Source organism: Eretmochelys imbricata, chromosome 2, assembly GCF_965152235.1.
Source record: "Eretmochelys imbricata isolate rEreImb1 chromosome 2, rEreImb1.hap1, whole genome shotgun sequence".
Lineage (NCBI taxonomy): Eukaryota > Metazoa > Chordata > Testudines > Cheloniidae > Eretmochelys > Eretmochelys imbricata.
This window is the reverse complement of record NC_135573.1, coordinates 241,565,310-241,585,804: the sequence shown is the minus strand read 5'-3', so window position 1 is coordinate 241,585,804 and position 20,495 is coordinate 241,565,310. Positions and strand designations below refer to the sequence as shown.

Here is a 20,495-nt window from a genome sequence, read left to right as displayed (position 1 = left end):
GAATTTTACAGAGAAATTATTTCTAAGTGCTATGGGTTAAGTGTAAGTATTTTTTATGACTGCAAGTCTAGTTGGTGATACTTTTCAATAGATGGAATGTATGTTTCTACTTTACATGAAAAAAGAATATGAAAAAATAAGGAAATATCTTTGGTCAATTACATAACCTCCTTAAATTGTGTGTTTAATACTCCTGATCAACAGGCTAGTAGTATGTTTCAAATGATGCTAAGGACATCGCAAACCAGTTATGTCATGCTCAAACAGGTGAACTGAAAAGACGCTCATTAGTTCATTCACATGATCAGGCAGAAGGCAACTTCTTTCAGAACACAAAATTCTATTCAATGATGAAAAAGAACGCTCAACTGTAGCTGTTGTGAGTGGGAGTAGCAAGAGACGAATTCCAACTTCTTTCATCCCAGGAACAGGATAAAGATTGGGCCGAGCCACTAGTGATGATGAAAAAGAAGTTGAAATCAAATCTTTATTCATTCATTGTATGATATTCCACTCTGTGTTCAAATTCTCTGTTCTGTCCTGAGCACATGGCAGCCCATTGCTGGTAGTGCCTCACTCCACTCAACTGTCAGTGTTTTATAGGACAGGGATCTGTAAAAGCTATGAAGAGGTTGAGTAGAATCTAGAAGTCGCTGTTGTAGATTTTTAATAATCAAGTCTGTGTACTTTTTCAGTTGTCTTAACAAACACTTCTTGTCCTCTTCACTAAAGGATTCAATATAAGCCCTCATTAGTCAACTTCTGGACTGAAGTCTTTGCTTCTTCCAGTACTTTTTCAATGGATAGGTCTCTGATCCAAATGCAGCTTCTATTGCTGGACAAAAATCTATTACTATTGTAGCAGATGCCTGGATGGCATTGTTTAATGACCCAAATGGTTTCAACAGTAGACTTACAAGAGAGAAAATGGCAATAGTCTTCTCTGAACGTAGTAGCAAAAGTAATCCACCAGCCTCATTACTTAGATCCATCCCATCTTGGTGGATACTTTCCAAAGCCAGTAATAACGGCTGGAGTAATTTTAAGACAACAGCCAAGGATCGCTCATGAGAAAGCCAGAGGGTTTTCCCAGGTTGGACTAATTTGAACTTCAGTCCCGATGTATCTTCTGTATTTTCCAAGATATTCAGTCTTTTTGGTCTCTTGCTGAAAAAAGAATATAATGAAGACATTAAATTTATAGCTTTTTAAATGTCTTTTGAAGAGTCTGCAGCTCATACTAGCTCTAGTTGGAGTAGATGGCCTCTGCAGTGCGTATAGAAGAGATTAGGGCTACACTTTTCTCTGAGCAAAGCTTGTACTCCACCATGTCTTCCAAAGAAGTCTGCAGCTCCATCAGATGCACAAGCAGCCATCTGTTTGGGGTCCAATTGACAAGCATTTAACTCTTCTAAAATATGGGTTGTTACAGATGCAGCTGATGTGTCTTCTATAACTTGAACATCTAGAAACGCATCTACTGGCCTACCACTGACATCAAGATAACGTTCACAATGACTTAATACTTGATGTCCATTTGCATCGGTGCATTCATCAGCCATGTGTGCTAATTTTTTGAATGTGGTGAGAGAGTTCTTCACTTTTTCAACTGTTGAGTCTTTCACTGTTGCCACCACATGCTTCTAGCCAGTCAGTTGAGTTTCTTGCAGAAAGATAGTGAGCATTTGCTGGTCTTGTTCGGAACCAGTGTTCAACTTCAGGATGAACAAGTGACAATGCACTTAACATTGGCCTCCAGTTTGTAGTGTGTGGTATCTCTTTCTTAAATAGAAAGTATGATGCCACAGCCATGTTTATTCGCATGAACTGTGTTGTGTCTCCAGCATTCTAAACAGCCTCATTAACACTCACTGGTGGTGTCCTTGCTCAGTGGAGACTCAGAGCTCAGAGGTGCTTTCACATGAGTTCACCTCCCAGGTGGGGGGCAAGAAGGCACCTTGCTCGTTCCTCCAGCTGCTCACTGTGCGCTCTGACCACTGTTGTTCATTGTGCCACGTTCACTCCATCGCTCTGTTGCCAATGGTCCTGCGCTGCCACCTTCTGCTGCCACCTGCCACTGTGTCCTCTGCGAGTTGGTCTCTTGAGGTTTCACCCAGCTCTCAGTGATTTCAGCTCTCAGTGGGGGAATCTCACTGCTAATGCAGACTGGGCCGTCTCTTCCACAGAAACGCTGTCCACAGTAGGCCTAAGCACTTAGACCTGATTATCAGTGATTTCAGCTGTAGTGGTCACTTAACAGAACAAAAGACTATCTGTGGAGCCTAATCAGCTCTGACTTTAAACAGTGGAGAGGGGCAGGTCAAATAATACTTGTGACTCAGGCAGACCATCAAGCAAAACACCTGTCCCTACCCTCTTTCTTGATGCCCTCAATCAGCACAGGCTAAGTACAGTTCTACTGCCCTTTACTCAGAAAATATGAATAACAACATTTCATCCTGCCCCCGCCCCCCGCATTCAAGTGATTTGTACCCCAGCCAAAATCTATCACTTGGGCAACACAGCTCTGTTTGCTGGATACCTAGGTAAATTAGGTGTGAAGGTAAATACAATCTGGTCCTGAAGCCTTTCCCCCCAGCTCATCACTAGCTGTCAGGGAGAGCTCATTTAGATTTTGCTTACAAATCATAATTTGAAATTATTAGGTTGGCCAGCATCACCGAAATGAATGCACTGACGTGATCATAAAAACAACAGCTGTATAAAGAAGCTAGTCTATGTTCATACTTTTCAGCTCTATTATGCTTTTTCAGATACACGTATTTTATCATACACTTTATATGAGTTTAAAGTGTTTATTTATGTTTTAATTTCAATTCAAATTTCCAAACTATCACTAAATTGGCAACACTGCATGTAACTAGTTCACAAAACTGGGGGTGAGGGTGTTGGGGAAATTTGGGGGGGGGTGTAGGGAAATCCCTGGGTGAAACAGAAATCTGTAGCCTGGATTCAAAGTGGTACAGGGTTTGAGCTCAGCATATAAAATACCCATATTCTGGATCTCTGTATGGTTCTTACTCTGTAGGGCATTATCTCCCCCCCCTCCCAAACCCAGTTGAGTCGGGCAAGAACGTGCTAATCATCACTAGGGATTTAAATACTGTTTAAAAAGTTAACCCTTTAAACAATTTAAAATATTTCATTTAAACTGTTAACTGATTAAAGGGACGCGCCCCCCAACACCCCCCCCCCCCGGCGTGGCTGGGGCTGATCCAGCCCGCCAGCGTGGCTGAGGCTGGAGCCTCTCCGGCTGTGGTCCCTGAGAGAAGACTCCTCAGAGTCCAAAGTAAAATCTTTGGCTCTGCCCAGAGCACATCACTAGTACTCAGCCTGTGTGCCAGCAGACGTTGGTACCAGCCCCCCTGCCAACACCTGGCCAGTGGGCAATGCAGTGGCCATACTGGAATTCCTGGGAGTTTCACCTGGTGTTGTGTCTCCTCCTCCTTGGACAAGGCTGTCATGGGACCTAGTAGTCGTCTTGTGCAGGATGACTTCAGGGCCCATCAGGACCTTCTGAAGTGGGTTGTGGTGAACTTAGGTCTGGAGATTGAGGAGCTCAAAGCATCAGCAAACGTCTCCTGCCCACTGCTTCTTGCCCTTTCTTTAGGTCAAACAAAGTTAAATGTTGCAGTATAATGCAAGTGGATTACACTTCAGTTTCAACAGAATGCTCAGAATAGTGACCAGATCTGGTCTCTGCTTTTCTTTTCCATGGGTCCTAAATTCCATTCACTAAAATGGTCACAACTGTTAGCTGTTAGTACCCACTGTTTAATGTCTGGTGTAATTTTTAAGAACCAGGTGATATGTGTCTAACTGCATGCAACAACTTGGTCATGAAGATTTTGTTCTGTTCTAAAGAATTATCTTCTGATTGTCAGTCCAATTACAAAATATTTGGTCAAACTTTGTGCATCTTGTATTATTTTGTTAATCACTGCTATTTTCAGTTTCCAGAAAGCCTACAGCTGGTGTGGTTATACAATTCGACCTGTCTACTCCCTCTCCAGCAATCAGCCGGATAATGGGGACTGAGTTTCCTTTAAAATTAATTTGTCCAGTGGAGTTGCTATTCTTGCTCCTGGAACATAGTGATATTTTTAATAATTTTTCTTCTTTAATTAGATACCTAGCTTCTGATTGTACTTCTCTGTTAATCCGCCAGAAGAGTGTTCACAAGCATTAGCCCTTATTAGGTTCCAATAGTTTGTAGATCAGTTCTCAATGAGTTGATTTTCACACTGTTTTTTCTTCTTCTGAGAGTAAAGACCTTAAAAAACTTATCTTGAGGTCCAGTTTATAACTGGCTTTAAATTCTTCAAAAATTAACATCTTCCTATTTCCATAGGATTGAAAAATAAATAATAGCCTAGTTTTCTCTGCTGAAAAACTTCTAACGCTGTAGAGATTAAGGAAGTGCATGAAACTCAGTGCATCTAACTTGGAAGAATAGAGAGCTGAATTGTCCATGCTGGGATTTGAAATTTCAGTTCCAGGAAGTTTCGACACTTAAAACTTGAGACTAATGTAAACCTTTTAAAAAATAAAATAGATTTCGGTTAAGGTTAATTGTCTGAAGTGTTTACTTGTGGGAGTTGAAACTGTCTTTACTTGTGGCTCTACCCGTTATTATGAATAGCTCTGCTTTTAACTCTTGATTAGTTTAGATATCTGCTTATGTGCACCCACCAGTTATGGTGGCAAAACACAGTCCATTTGACTAAGACATGGTCATACTTAACCAAATATAGTCTCCAACTGTTGATCAAGTTACTGCAATATTTGTCCACATGATCATTTACCTGTTGTTCAGTAGTTTCCTTTGAATCTCATCTGTCATGTCCTAGATACTTGGCTGTGGGTGAAGAGCACAAAGCACAAGTTGGGGCCAGGGAAATGGTGTAAAAATAGCCAGATGTTCTCATTCTGAACTACCCTGTCTCAAGCTCACTGTATGCAGGGCCTCATCAGCTGTGAATGACTCTGTAGGGCTGAAACATCGGACCAAAACCTCACAAGACAGAGGTCTCCTAACTTCTGTGCTTTCCTCCACCCCCCAGCTGTCCCATCTATGCTGTCAGCAGGGATGAAGCGGTATGGAACTCTGTTCATCAGCTCTACAGCACCGGAAGATCCTTCTTTTGCACTAACATAATTCTCCCAGGACTAGATACTCTGGGCTCACAGACAAAATCTGCCAGATCCTTAAACACATTAGCACCCAGCTGCCACACCTCAATAACATACTCCTTACAGCTCAGGATCAGGAAAGATGGAAATCTTTTTATAATAAAAATGGAATTGCTGGCAGGAAGGAGGGGTTGTACTTCTGTATCCCCTAATATAGAAAGAGTAGAATGTATAGGGCGAAGGTTTCTAATTTATAGCTTTTTTTTTTTTTTAAACGACTTCCCAGTCAGCAATAATTCCTAGCCTCTGAATTGAGGCCTTCTCTCCCTCAGGGTGGTTCCAGCTTACCAGATAATAGTTTTCTAACTTAACCATAAAGTGATGGCATTGAAAATGTAGTCTAAGTACATAAGCTCCTTAAATGTGACAGAAGCACTGATTCAGTGACACCTTTCCATGATTTTTTTTATATTTGATTTCCCCGCCCTCCCCACCCAGTTCTTTGACTTTTAAAACTTTCTGTAATTCATTATTAGACGTACCGTTTCTAGTGGTTATTTAAAAGGCACCTTAGCTACAGAAGCGAATCAATATTTACAGTGCATTAGTGCCACAGAGAATTTGAAGCCTTGTGATTAGAGTTCATTGCTGTTTTATCCAATCTTCAAAGAAACCACAGACATCAAATGCTATCAGCTGTCATCCTGGAATCAGTGACATTGCATTGGTCCCATGCACACTTCATCTGGTGGTTTAATTATTGAAGCTCATTTTTTAAATTTTTTTCTTTTAATATTTCAGAGTATATCCTTTTGAAATCTATAAAATAGGTAAACCAGAAAATTATAACCAACACTACTTTAATAGAAAATCCAGTCAATATATTCTTTTTTTATGACCATCACAATTGGGTAGGAGGAGTTTTTGAAATTGCAATATCAGCAAAGTGTAGATGGAGATGATACTTATAACTTGCAGTAATTATGGGGTGGTGGAGATTAATCTGTTGGAATAGCTGTGGTGAAAAGTTGTGCTTTAGCAAGGGGTGTGCGATAGAGCTACACTGGCTTGCCACCTGTGTTCCAAGAATGCAAAAAGTGTAATGTTAAAACTTACATATGTGTAACCTAGAAATACCTGTAATATGTGCTTAAGCAATTATGTTTCATAATTCATTGTTTGGCAGAGTCTGGATATTAACACCTATCACTTTTATGTTTAAACATGGAATCAATCTGGGAAAGACCTCATGCTGGCTGTGTACATGTCAGCGGTAGTTACTTAGCAAGTAATATCTTCTCGTTAGCAAACAAGACTCTTTCCTCTCTCCTCCCCTCTCCCCAGCCCTTTAGGAAAGTGTCTAAGAAATGACTGAAAATGCCTCCTTCAGCAAGCTTGTCACTAAGTGTATTATATACTGTCCTCGTTACATTAATTTTTTTCTGATGCACATTAATATTTGGGATTCCTTGTTTGTGGAAAAGCTACCACTCTTTAGCAAGGTGTAAGTGATTATGTTTTGCTGCAGAGAGGCAATAAAGTGTTAATTGCCATCTCTTTCAGAAAAGTAGTCTTGAGTAGAATTTCATGTTCATGAATTCCATGCTTAAATTCAGCTTAATTTACTCTGCTTATAACAGTTCATTGAAAAATCATCATATAAAGTAATTTGTAGGGAGAAAATGAAAAAAGAGGGACGGCATGCCAGCAAGTATCTATTGGATTTCTAATCTCAAATATTTCTTATAGCAAGTGAACAAAGTGGTTACATGGCTGTAAGTTATCGGTGCATGTAGTAGGATTAACCCTGGAGAAATATATTCTGGTGACTGCTGTTTGGAACTGAAATATAGATTGGCATTTTTCTTAAGTGGCACAACTCTTACCACAGAACCACTTGCCTGACCAGGCTAATCTAATAAATGAGAGATGATGTTCAGAGCTAAGACAAGAGCTCAGATACCTTTGTTAATGTGGTCACTTCATTACACTTTGTGGTGGTGGTTCCTGTGACTACAGCTGTGTCATCTTTGTTATACAGATCTCTTGGGATTCCACAGTGTTTCTTTTATTATGCTTACCATCTAGAGGAAATCTGATGCTTAAGTCATTGGTAAGCCGCTGGAAGTAAAGTTTTTAAAGCCATTGCAAGTTGAAAACAAAAACACACTGTATTTGAGATGGTGTGCTGAAGGAGTAGATGCATATTTAATATTCAGAAATCAGTTAAAACAAGTAAGGTAACTTCAGTGTGTATATGCTGTTCTGTAGGATTTAATTGATCCTTCTTGAAATAAGCCTCTAATTACTTCACTTCTGTTTTGATTTTATTGAATACTGTACATCATTAGCAGAAAACATTTATATCTGTGCTGAAGTAAAACTATTGTGAAAATCTTGGAGTGTAAGAAAAGTGTAAGGTTTTGAAAGAGGAAACAAACCAATCTAAGGGTAGTGAAAAAATATTTATTGATTTTTCTTTTTTGCTATGTTCCACAGTAGTGCTCATTACAAAATATGATAATTGCTGTTGGGTACAACTCACAGTGAATGCTTTTTAAAGACAGGAAATCATGTTGCTAAACAAATATTCGTGCACTATAAATTCTGGAGGGCAGGAATTGTCTCTGTCTGTGTGACACTATAACACCACCCAAAACAGAATTTCAGTGCTGATCAGGGCCTCTGTGTGCTAGCGTATAAAATGACATTGCAGAGCCTGGAAAATCCACTTGTTGAATTCCTGCTATTGGATTTTTTTCTGCTGAATGTGTGTGGGACACATGCCGTCAACCTCTGTAGAATCTAATCTTTCCTGTCAAAGGAAAAGCTGCTTATGGTTCTAGCCCTACAGTTCTGAAGATCACTTTCTGAATACGGACCAGATGTAAGTCAGTGTAGTGCTTCAGGCTGCTCCACTGATTCTGCTGCTGTGAGTGCTCAGTGTTCTCATGTTTTTTTTTTTTTTTTTTTGCCAGTTATTATTTCTCTTACTCAGAACCCTGCAAACAGAAAGATACTGGCAAAAATCATTAGCGAGACAAGGTGGGTGCAGTAGTATCTATTACTGGACCAACGTCTGTTGGTGAGAGAGACAAGGTTTTGAGCTACGTGGAGCTCTTCCTCAGGTCTGGGAACTCAAGAGTGTCACAGCAAAATACAAGGATGAACATTCAAGGTGAAGTGGCCCATTAACACCCCTGTAGTCATAGGACAAAAAGGGGGGTTAATAGGTTATAGATTGTTAGTTGGTGTTATAGATAAGCCATAAATGTAGCGTCTTTGATTTTTAGTGTCTAGCAAAGTTATAAATTTAAGCTCTCAGACTTGTCTTATGAAAGTGTTGTACAGGTTTCTTTTAAGGATGAGGACTGAGAGGTCAGATATAGAGTGAGCTTTTGGTGAAAAGTTTCAGAATAGCAGCCGTGTTAGTCTGTATCCACAAAAAGAAAAGGAGTACTTGTGGCACCTCAGAGACTAACAAATTTATTTGAGCATAAGCTTTCGTGAGCTACAGCTCACTTCATCCAATGAAGCTCACGAAGGTTATGCTCAAATAAATTTGTTAGTCTCTAAGGTGCCACAAGTACTCCTTTTTTTGGTGAAAAGTGTTTCACCCACAGGGTGTTAATGGTCCACTGCACCTTGAATGATCCCTTAGACTGTGTGCTAACTACTTATGTTAAACTGTGTATTCCACCTTGTATTTCGCTGTGACACTCGGAGACCATGTGAAAAAAACACCCCGACCAACATACGTTTTGTTGGCATAAGCTCTCGTGTGCACAGTGCTATGTCGGAGGGAGACGCTCTTCTGCCAACGTGGTTACTGCCACTCGTGGAAGGTGGTTTTATAATGTTGACGGGAGAGCTCTCTCCCATCAGCATAACGCAGCTACACGGGCGCTTTTACAATGGCACAGCTGTATCAATACAGTTGTGCCGCTGTGAGCTTGTAAATGTAGTTATAGCCTGAGTACCTTTCCCAGACCTGAGGAGGAGCTCTGTGTAGCTCAAAAACTTGTCTCTTTGAGGGCAGGTCCACAACAACACTACAGATGACAAAAATCATGTCCGTCTCACTCCATTGTTAAATGGGAAAGCATTGAATGGCACCAGAGGCAGGCAATGGGGGCTGTTTGGGGGGGAGGGAAAAAAGGAGGGTTGGTAGATAGGGTTACCTGATCATATACTGAAGACTCCTTGTAGTATAATAAGTGGACCTGGAAAAAATTAAATCATTTTTCAGGAGGGACCTAGTATGAGAGATCACCAAGGGTTCAGGAATGCAAGCCAACTGCCTAGCATATATAATAAAGATTTCTTTCCTACAGTTCTTCCTACCTGCTGCATTCAATTATTGCTAATGAAATAGTTCCCTCATCCCGCCTGCCAACCGCTGCAGCTGGAAGGCTGGGGAGTAGGGTACGGTAACAGACATATCCCTGTTGCAGCAGCCAGGAGATTGGGCGCGGGATAGAGTAACGAGGACACTTAACCCAAGAGGCTTTGAAGGGAGAGGAGAAGTGTGTGCGTACGTGCGTGCGTGTGCTCCTTTTCAGTGGAGAGAGGGGGGCTGCGGGGCTTCAAACGTATTGGGTATTTATTAGCTGGTGACTGATTTGAAAGGTGGCGCTCCCAAGAGTCAGCACCTTGTAGAAACCCCAGCTCCCATCCCTTTTCCTAGCAGATAAGAGGAGGGGACTGGCTTCTCAACAGGGCTTTTCTCTCAGACAAGACAGCCCTTCCCGCATTTTGTAGTGGCTTCTGGCTAATTGGCTTCATCTCCTGGGTAGTTGGTTTCTATTACATTTTTTAAATAGCTGCAGGTAGTTTCTTTGAGGCCTCAGGTTGGTCAATTGATTAAAAAAAACCTTCTGAAGTAAAAGGTGCTTAAGATATTGCGATCGTGCTTATAAAACCAAAAAGTAGCTTCAAATATTTCACTCTTTGGACCCACTCAGTCCTTGTCTTCTCTTCAGAGACTGCTAAGCAGGGAGTAATTGGTGGTGGTTTTCAAGAAATAGACCCATGTCCGCTAGGCAGTTGCCTGAGGTCAGAAACTAGCCAGTCTGTGCAAACTTCTTTTGGTCACAACCGGTTATCTGAGTTTTAAAATATATTTTTTTGTATGTAGAAGAATATTCAGTTTACTTGTTGTTTATTTAGTTTATTTTATTCCTTCAGATATGCCTCTTCATGTACGGCGTAGCAGTGACCCCGCATTGATTGGCCTTTCGACCTCTGTAAGCGATACTAATTTTTCTTCAGAAGAACCTTCCCGAAAAAACCCCACAAGATGGTCCACAACAGCAGGCTTCCTTAAGCAGAACACCCCTGGGATGCCCAGTAGTCATGACAGAAAGGTACGTTTTTGTTTATCTGTGTGTAAGGTTGTGTCTGATATATGAGCAGTATGTCTTCGTTCCAGGGACACAATTTTATTACTTTCCCTTAGTTTCAACCTTTATATCCTCTTCATCCAGTGGACGTGAAATGCCACCAGAATAACCCTTTTCATGGTAGGATGTGCTGTGTTCTTAAGGATATTGTCACTTATATTCACTAATGGCTTGATGTTTGCTATAATTTTCTTTGGAGCTTTGAGTGCTCAGCGCTTCTGTAAAGCAGGGCCTAAATGCTATCAAGCAGTTTTCCTTGATTCTGAATGAGCCACCTCTGCAATGTGCCTGATTTTCACCAATCTCCTCTTATATCCTGATGTTGCCCTCCGGAATCTCTGTAGGATAACACAGAGCACGATAGGCATGCCAACCAGCTGTTTCATTTTATCTTTCTATTGTAGCAAATAAACATTTCGAGTGTTCAATTTCAGAATGACTACTCGAGTAATACAAAGAAGAAATTGCAACTGTTGTATTCACTGGATAACTTAATTAAAGTGGAAACAGTCAGGTTCACAGTATTTTTTTTTCTCCTTCATTTAGAATTCACTGTCTCTACGTGAGCTATACTGGTAACTAAAGAAACCACCATGAATCTTGTTTCTGCACGCAAGTTATTTTTTTTAAGCCAAAAAGATTAGTTATTTTTTGTTTTGTACAGTCGTCTGTTATCTTTTCTCTCCCCTAACTGTGACAGTGAAGAAGATGTTCATGTTGTCTAACTTTAAATTTCTAATAGAAATTAATTACCCAGATAAGAAGTTACATTTTTGGTTACTATTGTGACTATACTGCACAAATTGAAAAGGATAGAACATCTGAAATCTGATATTTTAAATGTTTTTTCTTTCTCAAATAGGTGGTTTGGTTAATCACAGCACTAGATTTCAAATGCTACATTACTAGATTAAATCTTATATAAAACAGCAGAAATGCAGCAAAGTCGGGGCTATGTCCTCTGACAAAGACATATGTTTTTTGCAAAAGAACTTTCCTTTCTCTTGTGGTATTCTTCCATCTATTTAAAAATAAAAATCCTGTCTATAAAAAGGTTCTACAGTGAAGTATCATGCAGTGTGTATAAATGTCTAGAGCCAAATTTTTAAAGGCGCCTCAGTCTGGTTCTGCAATTGACTGTGTGTGCAAATTATAGCATGTAGATGTCTACTTGATCTGCAAGTCAAATCTGATAGTTAAATGTCTAATTTTTGTCACTTGCACCTGTGCTTGATTGTGAACACAACATTAGAAGCCATTTTGAAAAATTTGGTTTTTGATGTTTTAATAAAAAGAACAAAATGGGTTAGAGAATTATCTGTGCAAAATGCTAACATTTTCCATTGATTTATCTGAAATGATGATGAGATTATACTTCATTACTCAAGAAACATGGATATTGAAAAGAGGGCCATATATAGCATGAAGAGGAGCCTCCCTGAGTGTCTCAAGCTAGCATTTGGAGGGATTTAAAGAGCAACCAAGCTTCTACTTCAGGCTCTGTGCATCATTAGCTGTTCAGCATGTACTTACTCTTGATTTTCATGAAAATATTTGAAGTGCACTGAAGCGTGGCATCACTGGAAATAAACATGGTGACCAAGGTGGAAAGGAATTCTGTTGATCTAATGTAGTGATGGGAAGCTGGACACACAAGAGCATTAAATCAAGAAGATGGGAGAGAATTAGTGTAGGTTAGTACAGCAGATATTGATAATGTATCTTTTAAAATGCTTTTTCTTACATAGCATCTGCATTAATCTTCCGAGTGAAGCAGATCACTCGGAGTATTAGTTTCTGGCAGTAAGATGTTGCAAACAATTGAAAGTAAACAATACAGTCAGCTGCTCATGTAAACATTTTGTGCATTAACCTCATTCTGAGTGCAATTACATTAAAGCTGTTCTGTTCATTCCCTCTGGGGCACCTGGCATTAGCCACTGTCAGAACACAGGATACTGGGCTAGATGGACCTGGGCTAGATGGACCTTTGGTCTGACCCAGTATGGCTGTTCTTATGTAAATAGATTTTTATTTTAGTGTATTCATAAATATCTCTTATTGCCAGTCCAAAAATGTTAGTCCACGTTTTGCAGAGAATCCCAGTTATGGCTCTTAAGAATTTCTGATAAGTATTTTTCTGAATCTCCTGTCCATTACCAATTTTATAAAATTGTCGCTACAAACGTTTATTTCATTTGTGTCAATATAAAATGTACAAATGTATCAGTTTTGACGTCCTTGTCATCAGATAGCTCTGGAGGACTGATACTGAGCTCTTGCAACATGTAAAACTTCTTGCCTAAGAGATTTTCATACATACTTAGACTGTCTGGCCAACAGGAACCTGCCACTTTTTAATATTAAGGTTTCTTCTCTATCCATTCAGATAATGACTGGAGATGGAACTGTCTTGTTCCAAACTGTTTCATTGCATATGTACGGCAAGTACAATTCAAGAAAAGTAGTCAGAACGCTCTTAGTTTTCTGCTTTGTGTATGGGATTAGAGGTAACACCCATCTATCCTGTATGGGCAACTGGCACTGGATAGTGTTTTCATTGCAGTTCCACCTTCTGGCTGTCTTACAACTGCTGTGACATACTTTCTTACTATTCCTGTGCTGCAGCTTGCTGCTCTGCTCCCTACAGTGTCTGTGCTTCTGCTCTAGAGTTGCGAGGAAAGCAAGGAGAAGATGACAGCTCCCATCCACTGATCCTAAACAGTGGTGTTAGCTACTTAGGTTATACTTCTAAGTATATGAGTGGGTAAGAGGTGAAATGTCTGATAGGCGGAGACTCCATAGAGTTGGGAGGAAAGACTACTTCCAGGGCAGCAGGGAACATCATATATCAGGTGGAAAGGTTTATTTCTCATGGGCATAGGGAGGACTCCAGGGTAGGGTTTGCATCCTCCTGGATAGGCAGGATTTGGAACACCAAGACAGCAGTAAGGCTCCCAAGGTGAATGGAAGAGGGGAGAAGGCAGTGGGGTTGCCACTGTCCCAACAAGACTACAGGGAGTCAGGATGTGGGAAGACAGCCTTCAGGCAGTAGGAAGTAAAGAGTGGTAGGTTTCTTGGGAAGAGGGAAAGGGGAAAAGAATGAGATGTTCCTCAAGGACTGTGGGGAAAAAGCAGGTTTACAGCTGCTTTTAGGCACCCCCAAAGGCCTGGCTTGGAGGTAGCAGGTAGCCAGGCTCTTTCTTTTACCCGGGAAACAATTATAGGCAGTGAGTCATGGGGGGTGGGGGTGGGGTGGGGTGGTATCCAGGTCCCTGACAGGAGACCTTTATAGGTTTGAATGAGCTTTGAACTTTAGGATGCTTTGGAAGCAAACCTAGACTGAACCTTTTGGATTCTTCCCTCTCTGTATTCTGTGTGCTATAGCGATGTTCCATTGACATGAAGAAACATCACCATGTAATATTGCGATGTCACAATAAACTGTAGTGGGGTGGAAAAGGAGAGTTTTGGTGGATTTCTGTTCTTTGTCTTGGCAATAGGGGAAAGCCGCCTGAAATCTATATTAGTTTTAAAGTGTTCCCAGTTGAGAGGCTCTTTAGATACAGTGCCTGGTGAACCCCAGGGCTTCTATTTATTTGAAGATTTATTTCTGGAGATAGATTGTAATGCTGGCAACTACACTCAGATGAGTAATCCCCACCTCCGTGAGTAATCTTATTGAAGTAATTAGAGCGACTCTTCTGAATAAGTGTTTACAGGATAGGGTCCATATTTGTCAATACCTGCACACACTAACTTTCTCTGTATTCCTTTCACCAACTTATTTTGATTAATTTTGGAATATTTTTTCTTATATTTGGTACATCTACATTCCCAGTAATTAAAGGCTCAAGTTAGTTCTTTAGGTCTTACTCCCTCAAGTTATTAAATTAAAAGAAAGTTGTTAATAAAAATACTTCCCAGATTTTCCCATGTCATTGGTTTGAAAACTGTAATTTTGACTTGTTTCTTTAGTCCTCTTGACAAAAATAAAATAATAATCTTACGTGCATTTTCTGCCACAGTAAAATACCGTATGAAAGTTTGATTTGTGAATAATTGTTACACATTGAATCACAAACTTAAAAAATAATAAACCACTATCCTAGCCCCATGGCACAAGCCACGAGTTGTGTAGCTTTAGTAATATGTGAGCTGAGATCATGCAAAACACTATCAAGAGGTTTTTTTCCCCCCTCAGATGCTGTATCTTGGCTGCCTGTGCCAAACACATTACCATACTATGTGAACACTGAGTGTAGTATCTTATGTCTAATGCTGATTACAAGGTAATTCAGCCCTTTTCTTCTTAGTGTGCTCAGCAGGTACATTTTTGTTTGTGCCTCTATGACAGTGAGGAATGGGGTGGCATTACTAAATATCAAACCTGCTTTGATTCTTTGTCACTTAAATGCTCAAGGTTTGTCTGGTAACCTCATCTGCTTCACACAAAAGTATGGCATGGACATTTGGTTTCTAAAGACATTACTCTAATGTGATTTTCTGGAGTAGAATTATATATCGTTGCATTAAGGATCAACACTGCTGCCATAACCCGAAAAAGTGAAAATGTATGCTTAGAAGAAATAGAGATCAAGAGGGAGCAGTGAAAGGGAAAAATGAAAATGCATTGACTTGCTTGCATTTTCTCTTTCTCACATTCGTCTACCCAAAGCAAAGCAACCTGCATGTAGCATGCTCTGCAGGGGTGGATCAGTAACAGCAAACACACAGCTGAGTTTACTTGGTGTGCAAGTTTTTTTCTATTTGTATTTGCCATTTAGTCAGCAGCCAGTTTTTTTTAGTGTGGTCACCTTCATGTGCCTCACCGAAGGAAAGAATGGTCTATCTATATGAATAAATTAAGCAATCTTTGCTGTCTTTTTGGTTAGGAATCTCATTTGTAAACTGGGAAGGGAGGTAGTTAATGTGGGAAGCAGTTTGGGTACGGGAGGGGTTCGAGCTCTGGCTGGGGGTGTGGGTTCTGGGCTGGGGCTGGGGATGAGGGGTTTGGGGTATGGGAGGGGGCTCTGGGTTGTCAGGGGGTTGGGGTGCAGGGGGGTTAGGACTCAGTCTGGGAGTGCAGGCTCTGGGGTGGGGCTGGGGATGAGGGGTTTGGGGTGCAGGAGGGGATTCTGGGTTGTGGGGGGCTTAGGGCTGGGCAGGGGTTGGGGCGTGGGCTTACCTCCGGTGGCTCCCAGTCAATGGTGTAGCGGGGGGCTAAGGCAGACTTCCTGTCTTTCCGGGCACCACGGACTGCGCTGCGCCCTGGAAGCAGCAAACAGGTCCGTCTCCTAGGCGAAGGTGCGTCAGGTGACTTTGTGTGCTGCTCTCACCCGCAGGCCCTTGCAGTTTCCATTGGCTGCTGTTCATGGCCAGTGGGAGTGCAGAGCCTGTTTTCAGGGTGGGGGCAGTATGCGGAGCCCTGTGGCCTCCTCCCCCCATCTAGAAGCCGGACCTGCTGGCTGCTTCCAGGTCGCAGCATGGTGCCAGAACAGGTAGGGAGTAGCCTTCCTTAGCTCTGCAGCACTGCTGGGTGGACTTTTAGTGGCCCGGTTGGTGGTGTTGACCGGAGCCATCAGGGTCTCTTTTTGACCGGGTGTTCCGGTCAAAAACTGAACACCTGGTCACCCTACCCTATGGGTGCTCCACTGTAGGTGTGTCTGTGTCCCTGCGCTCCTGATTGGAGAATTTTAGTAGCAGTCTGTTCTGCCCACACATGCATTGTTCCTTGCTTGCCAGGAGGCTAGCCAGCTGGTGCGGCCAATCCCTCCTCAGTTCCTCTGAGCCGCTCCTGCTTAGCGATGGAGCTAGAGCTGTCTGTTCACGGATTGTTAACTCCCTTTAGATTTGTCAATTTTAGCTTCTCTTGAAGCATTTTTCTTTGTTACCTTGTTTGTTTTTTGATGGCTATGCCAAAAAAATAAATAATAGGGTTTTCTTTTTGCCAAACTTTTGCTTTTTTTTTTTGCTTTTTGCCCTATGCAGGGGGACCCCCCTGGGCAGGGATATGCCCAGCTTCCCAGGCTTCATAAAGTTCCTCAGTTGCAGGGAATCTGTCCCAGTGACTGATGGACACTCACAGTGCATTCGCTGCCAGGGAGAAAAGTACAATCCACAAAAGTGTGGTTGGTGCCAGCAACTGAAACCCAGGTCCAGGTAAGACACAGCGTTAAAACTCAAACTCCTGCTCATGGAGTCAGCCTCCAACCCCAGGAGTCCTGGCAGGAACTCTCCCTGCAACCTTCTGCTTCAAAGGAAGGTGAGCCCAGGGTGACGAGCCACTCGCACAAGATCTCTAAGAAATGGTCTGTGAGCCCCCATAGCATGTCCTGATGGAGCTGAAAACTTTCTCTGGCTCTGTCAGTATCATCAGTACTGTTGGCACCATAGCTGCCTAAAACTGGGACCCAGAGCATGCATGGTACTGAACCGACAGAGCATGTTGGCCTTCCCAAACACCTGTTAGGCGTGGGCAAAGTAGTACCAGTACCAAGGGGGCATGAAAGGCATAGAAGATCAACCCAGGGGAAGGCTCTGTCAGTATGGACATTGGCATCTGCACTGATCCTGGTGTACGTGACACTGACATACCGTATGGCCAAGTCCGCATCTCTGACTACATTGTGCATTCCTCTTGGCACCAATAACCACTGCCAGAACCAACACCATCTGCACCATTGGATTGAAGGTGCATGATGGATCTTTTGGTATCCAATACACCGGATTCACCCCCTGGTGTTGAGGTTCCCTGGTACTGAGTTCAGTATTTACTGGGTTCCCTGGTACTGAGTTCAGCCAGAGCACTGGACTCGCCAGTGTCTCCAGCTGTGCACTGCCTTTCTCATTGTACTACAAGAAACTTTATTGAACAACTTCCTGATTCTCATAAGGAGCAATCGAAGGCCATAGTCATTGGTGGCTAAAACATTGCTCCAGTCTGCAGTAGATGCTGCTGAGATGATGGCATGCTCGATTTCAACGGCCATTGTTATTAGATGGGCTTCTTGGCTGCATTTGTCTGGCTTCCGTAAAGAAGTTCAAAGCATGGTGAAGGACCTTCCTTTTGAAGGGACAAAGTTATTTGCTGAGAAGACAGACACATCTCTTCACATGTTGAAGGATTCTCAGGCCACTCTTCAATCCCTAGGGATCTATAAACCAGCCTACAGAAGAAAGTTCAAGCCCCGATCATTGCAATATACACACAGAAACAGGATAGATGAATTATTATTGATGCCCACCAATTGGGGTCAAGCAATCCTTGAGCTAGTGGAAAGACTCAGTAAATGCATGTGTGGGAGTCCCATTTGTTCAGCTTCCCCCAGTGTTGCTCCTGATTACCGATGCATCCCTCATAGGATGGGGTGCACATCTCAGTGGTCTCACGGTGCAGGGCAAATGGTTGTCATCTGAGATACACCTCCACATCAACCCGGTCGAACTCAGAGCAGTCAGAAACGCTTGTGTTCACTTCCCCCCCCCACTGATCAGATCCACACACAGTGGTCATGAGAGACAATGTGGCCTGCATGTATTATGTAAACCATCAGGGAGGTGCCAGATCCCGTTCCTTGTGCATGGAAGCATTGAAGTTATGGAACCTAGTGCATTTCCCACAAGGCTTTAATATCTGCAGCCTGTCTGCCAGGAATACACAACATGACAGCAGATTATCTCAGTCACGTGTTCTCATTCAGCCCCGAATGGGAAGTAGGTTTGATGGTCCTAAACAATGTATTCCAGTAATGGGGGAGACAGACAGACAGATCTGTTTGCTACTTACCAGAACAAGAAATGGCCTGTGTACTGCGTTAGAGCTGGCATCTGCCAACCCTCCCTGGGGTATGCTTTCTTACTCTCAAGGGACAAGGGTTTTCTATGCCTTTCATAGAATCATAGAATATCAGGTTTGGAAGGGACCTCAGGAGGTCATCTAGTCCAACCCCCTGCTCAAAGCAGGACCAATCCCCAATTAAATCATCCCAGCTAGGGCTTTGTCAAGCCTGACCTTAAAAACTTCTAAGGAAGGAGATTCTACCACCTCCCTAGGTAACGCATTCCAGTGTTTCACCACCCTCCTAGTGAAAAAGTTTTTCCTAATATCCAACCTAACCCCCCCCCACTGCAACTTGAGACCATTACTCCTTGTCCTGTCCTCTTCTACCACTGAGAATAGTCTAGAACCATCCTCTCTGCAACCACCCCTCAGGTAGTTGAAAGCAGCTATCAAATCCCCCCTCATTCTTCTCTTCTGCAGGCTAAACAATCCCAGTTCCCTCAGCCTCTCCTCATAAGTCATGTGTTCCAGACCCCTAATCATTTTTGTTGCCCTTCGCTGGACTCTCTCCAATTTATCCACATCCTTCTTGTAGTGTGGGGCCCAAAACTGGACACAGTACTCCAGATGAGGCCTCACCAATGTCGAATAGAGGGGAACGATCACGTCCCTCGATCTGCTTGCTATGCCCCTACTTATACGTCCCAAAATGCCATTGGCCTTCTTGGCAACAAGGGCACACTGCTGACTCATATCCAGCTTCTCTTCCACTGTCACCCCTAGGTCCTTTTCCGCAGAACTGCTGCCTAGCCATTCGGTCCCTAGTCTGTAGCGGTGCATTGGGTTCTTCCATCCGAAGTGCAGGACCCTGCACTTGTCGTTATTGAACCTCATCAGATTTCTTTTGGCCCAATCCTCCAATTTGTCTAGGTCCCTCTGTATCCTATCCTTGCCCCAGCGTATCTACCACTCCTCCCAGTTTAGTATCATCCGCAAATTTGCTGAGAGTGCAATCCACACCATCCTCCAGATCATTTATGAAGATATTGAATAAAACCGGCCCCAGGACCGACCCCTGGGGCACTCCACTTGACACCGGCTGCCAACTAGACATGGAGCCATTGATCACTACCCGTTGAGCCCGACAATCTAGCCAACTTTCTACCCACCTTATAGTGCATTCATCCAGCCCCATACTTCTTTAACTTGCTGACAAGAATACTGTGGGAGACCGTGTCAAAAGCTTTGCTAAAGTCAAGATACAATACATCCACTGCTTTCCCTTCATCCACAGAACCAGTAATCTCATCATAGAAGGCGATTAGATTAGTCAGGCATGACCTTCCCTTGGTGAATCCATGCTGACTGTTCCTGATCACTTTCCTCTCATGTAAGTGCTTCAGGATTGATTCTTTGAGGACCTGCTCCATGATTTTTCCAGGGACTGAGGTGAGGCTGACTGGCCTGTAGTTCCCAGGATCCTCCTTCTTCCCTTTTTTAAAGATTGGCACTACATTAGCCTTTTTCCAGTCATCCGGGACTTCCCCCGTTCGCCACGAGTTTTCAAAGATAATGGCCAATGGCTCTGCAATCACAGCCGCCAATTCCTTTAGCACTCTCGGATGCAATTCGTCCGGCCCCATGGACTTGTGCACATCCAGCTTTTCTAAATAGTCCCTAACCACCTCTTTCTCCACAGGGGGCTGGCCATCTACTCCCCATGCTGTGATGCCTAGCGCAGCAGTCTGGGAGCTGACCTTGTTAGTGAAGACAGAGGCAAAAAAAGCATTGAGTACATTAGCTTTTTCCACATCCTCTGTCACTAGGTTGCCTCCCTCATTCAGTAAGGGGCCCATACTTTCCTTGGCTTTCTTCTTGTTGCCAACATACCTGAAGAAACCCTTCTTGTTACTCTTGACGTCTCTTGCTAGCAGCAGCTCCAGGTGCGATTTGGCCCTCCTGATTTCATTCCTACATGCCTGAGCAATATTTTTATACTCTTCCCTGGTCATATGTCCAACCTTCCACTTCTTGTAAGCTTCTTTTTTATGTTTAAGATCTGCTAGGCTTTCACCGTTAAGCCAAGCTGGTCGCCTGCCATATTTACTATTCTTTCGACTCATCGGGATGGTTTGTCCCTGTAACCTCAACAGGGA

General features: G+C 42.6%; 1 protein-coding gene across 7 annotated transcripts in view; it reads left to right on the top strand.

The window, feature by feature from the left end:
* Window positions 1–20,495, top strand: part of PARD3 (par-3 family cell polarity regulator) — a 652,516-nt gene that overhangs the window by 271,444 nt on the left and 360,577 nt on the right. For all 7 annotated transcript variants that reach the window (XM_077808301.1, XM_077808302.1, XM_077808300.1 and 4 more), the window contains exon 4: window positions 10,342–10,520. In XM_077808301.1, coding sequence (XP_077664427.1) covers window positions 10,342–10,520 — 179 coding nt within the window. The remainder of the gene's footprint in view (window positions 1–10,341; window positions 10,521–20,495) is intronic.